The 10,528-nt window shown below is 36.6% G+C and overlaps 1 protein-coding gene across 1 annotated transcript; it reads left to right on the top strand.

Annotated features, from left to right (window-relative positions):
- The first annotated feature begins 4,781 nt into the window (after window positions 1-4,781).
- On the top strand, window positions 4,782-10,071 carry CEST (death domain associated protein). The gene is made up of 6 exons (XM_087326334.1): window positions 4,782-5,257; window positions 7,192-7,236; window positions 8,131-8,244; window positions 8,398-8,478; window positions 9,111-9,281; window positions 9,856-10,071. Exons 1-6 carry the CDS (start codon window positions 4,826-4,828, stop codon window positions 9,943-9,945), a joined length of 933 nt encoding a protein of 310 aa, XP_087182460.1. The 5' UTR covers window positions 4,782-4,825; the 3' UTR covers window positions 9,946-10,071.
- Window positions 10,072-10,528: the final 457 nt, after the last annotated feature.

Raw genomic sequence — 10,528 nt, forward strand, 5'->3', positions numbered from 1 at the left:
TGATCTGGACCATTTATGCCCTATATGAGCAAGTCTCTGGGTGCGTAAGATGCCCAGGTGGCCTATCCGATTGGGATCTGATTGTTTCACTAGCACCATTGGTGTAAAACTGGGTTTCCCCCTATCACCGATTCTTTTTGGGAACTACATTGATGAGATCACTGATTTTATTGCTCATAAGGGAGGCAAGGGAGTAGCTATTGGAGATACGCAAGTTAGTCTCTTACTCTACGCAGACGACATTGTCTTGCTCTCGGAGTCGGAACACGACCTACAAAAGCATCTTAATGCCCTAGATGACTTTTGTACACAACGAGGACTAGTAGTGAATCTAGCGAAAACTAAAGTCCTTATCTTTCATACATCGTCCCGAGTTAGGAGTAAATGTCACCTAATCCTCTCTCATAAACTAGTTGAGGTAGTTGGATCATATGTATACTTGGGAGTCACTTTTAGTGCTCACTTAGGTAAATTCTCGATGACCTAGGCAGCCAAAGATAGGCTAACGAGAGGGTATGCATCCCTCTCACTCTTAGAGAGACAATGCCACTAGGCATACTTTCAAGAGCCACGGACTAAGGGATGGCTCTTCGACTCATTAGTGACCCCTTCTCTCATGTATGCATCAGTAGTATGGGCTCCAGGTCTACCATCTTTCATGTGGATGCAATTAGAGAGACCTTTGGTGACGATGTTATCACATCAACTCCGAAGCAAATCGATAGTACCACATGACATTATATTAGAGCAGAGTTCAGTCTACCCCTGATGTTAGTAGAAGCACACTTTCAAGTGGTAGTTTTTATTCATCAGATACATAGCCAACCACAAGATAGGATATCTTGTCGAGCCTTTGAGGCATCCTGATCCCTACATGTGTCTGGAGACACTAGCTCTTGGTATAGCACTGTGGTGAGTTGGTTACTTTCATGATCAAACTCTAATATCTCGTGAAGACTGTAATAAAGTGATACGCCAAGAAATATGGCAAATTTACACTCGATATAAATGGATCACCCCACGAGAGCCACTCCCATCTAAAATGTTGTACTATAAGGAACACTTCTTGCACTTCTCTCAGTTAGGTTTTATTACACGACTAAGATATTTAGATACATTCTTATCAAATGCACTAAGGGTGGCCATTGGACAACTTAGGATATCATGTCACCAATTTGAGATTGAGAATGGTCAGGCTAATAGAGTCCCTAGAGAGGAAAGGCTATGTAGGTTGTGCCACATAGAGATAGAGGATGAGTATCACTTCACATGCAAGTGCCCAACTTATGCCGAGATACGAGTGGAATACCAAGGCATATTAGGACCCTCTCCCACCCTCCCCAAACTATTACATACCCCGGATGTAAAGAGACTAGGTAGGTATATCTTAGAGCTAAAACAACATAGGGAGAATAAATTACAAAGTGTTAACCATAACCCTTTTACTATTCATCAACTTGTAACTAGTGTATTTTTTTAAGAACAAGGGGAGACGATGAATGTGGATACACTTACACCGCTCGGCCTCTCTCTTGAGGAAGCCGAAATGCAAAGAACAACCAAACACCCTCGGATGTTGGGCTTCCAAACAAGTCGACACAGAGTAGAAAGGATTAAGAAGATAAGGGAACGTGAGCTACGTCGACTAGAAGCTATGGTTGGGGTACCTTTTACATTGGGGTCAGGGGCCACATCCACATCGAAACCCTTTGACCTCCTGCTTCTCTTCAAGAGACTTGGATGGAAATGAAATTAGGTCTAGTATAACATCATTTTCATTGTAGAACATGTTTGTTATTTTACTAGAACTATTTAGCTTAAAACTCTATTTTTATTTTTATTTTTACTTCAATAAATGGGTAAATATCCCATTTTTTGTTGTAAACCATTTGTCTCATGGGCCAATTTTGGCCTTAGAAGATGTTAATATATCTTTCTTTCTTTCTCTCTCTCTCCCTCATGTTAACCCCCTTGGGAGGGGAGGGGAGCCATTCTACGCTCCACCGCCTACCCCAAAAACACCTAGTGGCGACAACCATTCTCATATCAACACCCAAAACAAGTGTCCACCTTTGCCATGGATAGTTTCTATCTGTATGCCTCACACAAGTTTCCCACCACAAGAATCTCTTATTGACCGAATGTCGATTTCTTGCTCGAGAAGGTTAGGCGTGTACATCTTCTCGTCTTTGTAAGACCTTCTCGCAATCATCGATATGATTTGCCATGAAGCACCTGCACCTATCCTCATCCAAGGTCTTGTGTTTTCCTGGCACCCCTTTATTAAGATGTCATCAAGGAATGGCATGGTGATATTGGGGATGCAATCTCTCAATACCTTGTTCATTGCATTCACCATGTGGGCAACAAAGTTTGTGTTGCCTTATGGTAGGGTACATAGGTAAAGGTTTATATTGTTGCTTCGTAGACTTCAAAAAATCTTTTGATATGGTACCTCGTGAGCATATTTGGAGGCAAATGGAATAACTCAAGGTGCCAAGTGAATATATGCTTACAATTTCTCGAATCTATGAGAAGGTTATATGTTGTGTGTGTATAGGCGATAGACTTTCAGTTTTTTCCGATAACACTATTGGTGTTATGCAAGATGCCCACTTTCACCAACTCTATTTGTGTTATGCTTTGATGAATGGGAAGAAATGGTTGCCTAGTTTGTAAAGATGTAAGGCATTAAAGAAGTTGTCATTGGAAATGTAGTCATCATGCTTTTGTTATATGCACATGATGTAGTGTTTTTTGCAAATAATTTAGGAGATGCACAAAACCTTACAAAAGCATTGGAAATTTTTTACATGCATACTAAATTAAGCATCAATAGCTCTAAAACAAAGATTATTCTTGTGAAGAGCCATAAAAAAGATAAATTATGCATTATGTACAATAATGAGTCTTGAATGTGTGGAAAGCTTCAAATATCTTGGCCTTGAAGTTCTTTCAAATCATAGATGGAATGAATGTGCTACACCCCACTCAGAGGCAAGAAAGAGAGCATCTTATGCATTTGAGAACACATGCAATCATGGAGATATTAAGTGTTGGGTCCTCAATAAATACTTTTTCGACACTTTGGTGAACCGAATGCTTCTCTATGAGGTGGTGGTATCCCTAAATCTACTTGGAAAGAGTTTGAAAATGTCAAGAAACGTTTTCTTACAATGTTTCTTTAAGCTAAGAAACAAATACCATACACCCTCCTCCTTGAGATGGGATCACGTCCCATTGAGATTATGGCCATGGAAATGATTGTTGAATACATTGTTAAGGTTCAAAAAGTCCCTCACATTGACTTATTGAATAGGAAGCAAGCAAAAAGATCCAAAAGACAAATAAAAGCAAAATTTCGTGTTCTAGTTGGATGTAAGATATGAAAAAATGGTTTGGTAGATGGGATGCAACACACTTGCTTCATGATGCATCACTAAATTCCTCTAGAAAGGATGCCTTTTTGTAACACCAATGTATCGTGACATGGGACAAACGTGGAGGCTCATGCTTCACACATTATACTACACATATTGCACTTAACTACAAAACCATATTAAACCACACTTGATTCATGATGCATCGCTAGATTCCTCTAGAAAGGAGGCCTTTTTGCAACACCAATGTATCATGACATGGGACAAACGTGGAGGCTCATGCTTCACACATTATACTACACATATTGCACTTAACTACAAAACCATATTTTTCATAGAATGGGGAAACCATACACATCGATACATGTTCTCTGCCATTCAAACCGTTGCTTCCATGCAACTTAGCTCATATGCATTGCGACGTGAGACAGGATGTTGGGGTATCAAGTGATGAGAGTGTTTGACTATGCACACTCTACCCTAAACAAGTTTGAGAGTATGAGTATCACACTTTGATACAATGCTTTGCCTTTGATCATATTGAACCATTCCACACATCTTCAACCAAATCCAATTCTTGGACGAATTTCTCTCACAACCACAATGTGCACTTCTTGATTGCAACATTCATTAGTGAAGTTTAACAATCGGCAACGGTTCGGTTCGGTTTGAGAGGGCAAAACCGAACCGTTAAAAATGTTTGAAACTTGAACCAAATCGAACCACGAAACCATTTAACTGAACAATTAAAAAAATTTCAAACCATTAAACCATTAAAACCATGGTTTCGTGGTTCGGTTTTGGTTTTCAAGTTAGGTCAAAATTCAAAATTTAAAATATTTCATTATTTTAAATTTTCAAAATTTTAAAGATTTTCCTAAAATGTGAGAATAAGGCCTGAAAATGAAAAGATTGTTTTAACAGCAATTTTTTAACAGTTTAAAAATAAAAAACCATTTAAACCGCGGTTTCTATCTGTTGAAACCGAGCCGAACCATTTTAAAAAAAACCTGAACCTGAAACGAACCGTTTAAACTGTTAAGCCGTGGTTTCGCAATTCAGCAACGGTTCGGTTAGTGAAGTTCTTCTTGAACATCGAGAGTCGCTACTCACTTTCAAATGTATAACGTGAAATGTAATATTTCTGGTCTCAAAGATTCATAGATCATATGCGGCCTCCGAATAGCATTACGACTTGAGTTTGAAACCCAAAGTTCTCTCACCTCTCTATTGCTCCAATATGTACATACATACATATCCTTATCCTTCTTAATTTACTAGAAGATGCTCATGCCATTGTGAAATGAAATTGTAAGGGTTTGAACCCATGACCTCCTCCTGCTCTCTATTACACTCTCTCTCTCACACACAAGACCCTGAGGTATGTATCATTGTGTGCAGGGGATGGAGGGATAAGAGCGTGAGTGTGGTTCAGTGGGCGGGCCATGGCATCTCAAGCTCAGCTGCGCCCTGATTCCCTCCCACACTGCCATGCCCATGCCCTGAAATCTGCAACACTGCATAGAAGGAACCATTGCTTCTCCGCCCTCTATCTGTCTCCATCACCATCACCATCACCATCATCTACCATCACCATCACCATCACCAACCCTCATCCTCATCTCCATCCCCACCTTCATATCATCGGTAAGCAACACCATGGCCCAACATTGCCCAATGTGATTCCAAGGCGTGGCGGTCGCTCCTTCACACTTGCTTTCGCCAAGTCGGGTTCTGATACCAGCACTTCATTACAAGAAGAAGAAGAAGAAGAAGAAGAAGAAGAAGCAGAAGAAGAAGGAAATGGTGAAAGACCTGTGGGTGTCTATGATCCTGACCAAGAAGAGGATGTTGCGAATTGTCAAGAAATCTTAAGGGTGAGTACACTTTTTGGTCTTAGAAGACGTTAATATATCTTTCTTTCTTTCTACCTACCAAAGGTGGTTTTTACTCATAATGTTTACCTATATAAGGGCATCCTTTTTATTTTTATTAAGGTTAATTCACAATCTTAAGTGTGTGGAATCTTTTCTCTTCGAAATCTCTTCATACGTAAGGGTATCATTTTTATTTTATTAAGGTTTCCCAGTGAGTGTAATCCTTTTCTGACACTTTATTTTTTACATACGTAAGGAGTGCTACTGGTTGGGGGAGAGGATATGCAGAGCAATTAAAGAAACAATGCATTTTTGTTCATGAAATGTCTATGAATAAAATGGTTCACATAAGGCCTGTTTTACATATTATTTAAACTCTACATACGGAATGGTAGAATTTTAGGGGAAGATACATTGATTAAATCGATAAAGGGTGTGTTTTTATTCATAAAAAGTATAGTTGATTGGGTAGTAATATAAAATAGTTAGGACTCTGCCACATGCTGACTGAGGTAGTAAATAACTGTTGGAAGGTTTTGGGAAGATGGTCTTAAAGAAATTCAAAATAACATTACAAGGCTATTGCGATTCTTCTTGGGTAACTATGTTATGCATCATTTTTTCATTTTTTCTTTAAAATGTTAAATTGGTAACATTTGTTAATATTAGAGATGTATTATTTGATCTATTACAGTTTATGAGTGAACATGCTTTCACCTGCATTTGATTCATAATAAATCCATACAGAAGGGGCTCTTTACTATAGATGCACCCTTCAGCATAAGTCCTTGATAATGCATTATCTACATACAGAAAGCAATGTTTACAAGGGGGGATAACTGGACTGAAACTTGAGAAATTGGTATGTAAGGGTTATTATTATTATTCACACTCAAGTTCTTTAAGATGTATCCAAATTTCTCTAGTATCTAATTTTAAGCTACAAGAAAAGACAACGATCTAGAAGAAATGCTAATGATGATATCAAGAAATTCAAGTACTAGTAATGATATCAAGTACTAATAATGATGCTGGCACACATCCACTTATATATAACTCTCATCTACAATGGCAACATTCCTACCGTGGGCAAAGGTCATAGTCACATATGGGTTCTTGAAGCTGCATCCTCATTTTTCTTTAGTATTGCCATATAATGTACAATGAAAAGATATGCAGTTCAAACTTCGGGCAATGCCATACTTGTATAAAACAGAGATACATTGTGTCTTTCGTTTTGCTAGAACATTCAACATCTTCCTGTTTTGTGTACCGTAGTTTTTATAAAATTGTTTTGAGGAGCAAATTGCTATTTCATGCTCCAAAGGCTTTCTAAACTAGTTTTCAAGAAATTCATGAACGTTAAATTATAAGCTCGAGACTTACTGTCTTGAAGCAACACAATAAAACATGCATGAAATTTGCTAGAAATGCATCCGTGCTTTTTAGCCACTACAAACTTGTTCTTTCCACTTCATTCATTGGCATTCCCACATTTTCTTGATTTCTTTTTCAACATTCTTAACTTGTTGCTGATATGTTTGCATACTTGGCTAGTTTTATGCACGGTAGAAATACAAATTTCCATATTGTCTTTGCCATCCTTTTGTCATTTTTCTATAACTTGACTCATGGAGACCAAGGTAACATAGTTGAATTAGAATTCTACTTCCATTGGCACTGGCAAATATTCTTTAAGCAGGAAACCATATTGTTTCAAGTTTAATCCATTCTTTATTGTCCTTTTAAAATTCAAGTAATTAGGTGTAGGAGTAGTTTAATTCTTTTCAGTGCTGAAGTTTGTCTCAATACATAGGTAAGAAGATAGAAACAATTGATGGAAATATCAATAAATGATTTTGTAAACCAGAAATTTTAAATTCTCATATAATTCTGTGAATCAAAGAAACTTATCAGAAAAAATAATCTTGCAGGTGCTGGAGATTCTCAAAGACAAGCGGGATATGCCTTTTAATGAGGTTGGACATCCTATACCTGTCTGTTGAATGCTTCTATAAACATGCACAAGATGAATTTATTGCTAAACATAATTGGAACACTACACATCAGCAGTAGTAATCCATTATGTCTGTGTTTTCTCAGTTTATAAAATTTACAGGGCGTTGGGAAAGAAATCGTTTGTTTCTGATTCAATTTCTATTCTTTGTGCAATATGCTTCATATGCTCAAGGTCTTTGCTCCTTGGAGGAGTTTTTTCAATATGAATCCCCTAAATTGAATTTAACCTTGCTATTGCATTTGTCAGTAACAAAAGCTTTTGTAAAAGCAATGGTTTTTCTTTCTGGGATGTATTACGATATTTTCAAGTGAAGGACGAGAAGTTCTATTTGAGCTCATAAGATGTGGTGTGTTTAAATAGTCTTCAAAATAATTCTGATTCACGGTGTGCTTTGGTACTGGTATAGTATCAGCAATCAAGTTCTCATTTTGTGCTGTACTGTTTTTAGTCTATGTTAGTTGGGTGTGAAATATCAAATCAGTTAACAAATGAGTATATCCAGTACCTAATGCTGTCTGGATTTCCTTTGTTGTTTAATATTTGATTTATTTATATGCATATGAAATTAAGTCTATTCTGATTTAAAGGGAATTGTTTCTGAACTTAGGAATCCTCAGTTGCATCTAATGTTTGATTGCTTTATGTGCAGATTGAGCTAATTCTATTCTGATTTAGAATTGAATTCTTTCTGAAATTGAAGAGGTCTCTGCTGCATCTAAAGTTTGATTGACCTATGTACCCATTGAGCTTGTTCCATTCTGATTTAGAAAAGTGAAATTGTTGAACATGGGATTCTTTTTGCATGTAATATGCAGTTTCTGATTTGGAAGTTAAATTTACGTTGCTATGGCAGGTGAGGTTGACAATAATGATTGAAGATCCAAGAGAAGAGGAACGGCGAGAAGAGCTTGCTGTAGAGAATGAACGAGGTTGTTCTCGGGAGGATATGGCAGCTGCATTGGTGGATGTAAGTGACAATAACTATACATTTTACCATGTTCTGACATGTCATAAACCTCTTTTCAGTCAGATCTCTCAATTTCTTAATATAAGGCTTCACCTCATTAATGGTTATTTCTCTTGATAAATGCCATGTTGGTCACCATTTTTATTATATAAGGTATATGAAGGTAGAATTCCTTCTGATCGGCTTGTTTTACGTGAACTCACAAAGGAGATGATTGGCTGGCCCAACCTTGAGGTATGTCAGTATTTGAAAATTACATTTTCGCCAAAGAGTTGGAAATCTGTCATTGGAAATCATAGTTGTTAAAAAATGCATATTCTATGTTTAGAATATATTTTAGAATACTCTAAAGTATTCTACTCGTATTCTATGTTTTAGAACTGCCATTTTTCAAAATTTCACGTATTCTAAAAATTTGATGTATTCTACGTATTTAACAAGTATATATCATTTCAGAAAAGTTTAAAATTTTTAAAATTTTTAAAAATGTGTTTCTTTTGAAAAAAGAACTTTAAATTTTAAGAAGTATTTAACGTATTTTACAAGTATTCTACGCGTATTCTAAGTACTTAATGTATTTTATCTGTAAAATATGTATTCTAATTATTTAAAAAAAAAGTTAGAATACTTGTAGAATAGTTAGGATACGTATTCTACACGTATTGTATGTGAAGTATTCGACAACGATGTTGGAAATGAAGATTTGAATCTTTTGGTGCGAATATTTCTTTAATTTAAGGTTTTTTGCCTTCAAATTTAAAATTCAAAGACATCTTGACAATGCAAATTATACTAAACTTGGGATTTTTTGAACCATCTTGATCCCTAGAAACATATTGTCACAAGGCCTATGTTGTTCCTTTCAGGATGAACTAGAAGATTCTCCGAGCACTCCTACAGTTTCACCTTATGCTCAAACTACAGATACTGGTGTGGATCCAAGAATAAAAGCCCAAAGGCTGAAGGTTGATTGGGATGAAGCTGCAGAAATTCAACCTGGGGAAGAATCGGATGATCCAAATGTGCCACCTGTTGTGGTATGTTGTTCCATCTAGTAGCAGAACTTAGTTTCATAAGAAAATCTTTATATTTGATTACAGACAAATAAACTTATCCTTCCTATGTGAACAATGGAGATTCGCTTCGTAGCTGCTAGTTGATAACGAATTTCCCGTAAAGTATTCATTTGTGACCCTTCAGCGCTATATCTCTCTTATCTGTCAGTAACACAACCTTCTATAGAATTTAGCTACCCCACTAATGCTCTCATCAGCCTTCCTATACATTGTTCAGAAGGTGGTTTCAAAATTTGCTTGGTGATTCCCAATTTAATGTGTGTATACAACAGGTATTATACTTGATTAGACCACAACTTTCTGTTCAGCCAATTGGGTGTATATACTTCCTAGATAACATAGTCCTACCATGATGTATATACAAAAGGTATTGTCCTTGAGTAGACCAGTACTATTGTTATGGCTTCCTTTTCAGCTAACAGGGTGTATGCACCATTAAGAGAGAGAGAGAGAGAGATTAACGTCTTTTAAGAGGCCAAAAGGCCCAATAAGACCAAACAAGAGTTTCATTTTAGGTGTTGTTTTCTCTTTGCAGGGTTTCAGCGTTTTGTATTTGGTTAGTGCTATACCCATTATAATTGGAGCGGCAGTTGTAGCAATTCTTTATTCCAATTCTTTCCGATAGAAAATATTTGCACTACTCTTTGCATTGTGTATGTTGTATGAAAGATTGTATAACAGCAAACAAGAAGTTTAATATATTTCATACTCTTGTGTTGCCTTTCAAACAACCAAGGTCTACCTTTTTTAATGTCAGGTCTACATATGATGAAGTGATGTCATCATATTATGTGAATTGGGAAGTCGAACTTCAATGATTGCTTTTATAAGCAACACCTCTCTGCAACTTGATAATATCGTTGGAAATATAAGGGCAATGTTTGTAAATGTAATAACAAGTACAATCATAAGGAGCAAATAGAGATACTTGAACCAACAAAGTTACATAAGAGATACCAAAACAACGTCCCCATAATGGAGTTGAGGATCTGGATACCTACTCTTGATATCCACAAAAAATGTCACATGGGCAGGGCACTTAAATGTACAAGTACAAAGATGGACATGTGCACATGCTACAAAAAGCAAATTTTATCATAGGATTGCATAGCAATGTAGGCAAACATACATAATGAATTAGACAAAGGGTAGGGATTTGGGAATAATAGCCTAAAGAAAATCATTTTTTTATTGCTTAATAATATTTC

The sequence above is a fragment of the Azolla caroliniana genome, unplaced genomic scaffold (assembly GCF_043228905.1).
Source record: "Azolla caroliniana isolate FFs.n. ecotype wild unplaced genomic scaffold, voAzoCaro1.0.p SCAF_10, whole genome shotgun sequence".
In the NCBI taxonomy this organism is placed as follows: Eukaryota; Viridiplantae; Streptophyta; class Polypodiopsida; order Salviniales; family Salviniaceae; genus Azolla; species Azolla caroliniana.

What these genes read in the sequence shown, in the direction of transcription:
- CEST (XM_087326334.1), top strand. Translation starts at nt 4,826, where the DNA reads ATGGCATCTCAAGCTCAGCTGCGCCCTGATTCCCTCCCACACTGCCAT. An exon ending in TGGCAGCTGCATTGGTGGAT is followed by an intron (nt 8,245 to 8,397) that starts GTAAGTGACAAT and finishes TTATTATATAAG; the next exon opens with GTATATGAAGGTAGAATTCC. An exon ending in CAAATGTGCCACCTGTTGTG is followed by an intron (nt 9,282 to 9,855) that starts GTATGTTGTTCC and finishes TTCTCTTTGCAG; the next exon opens with GGTTTCAGCGTTTTGTATTT.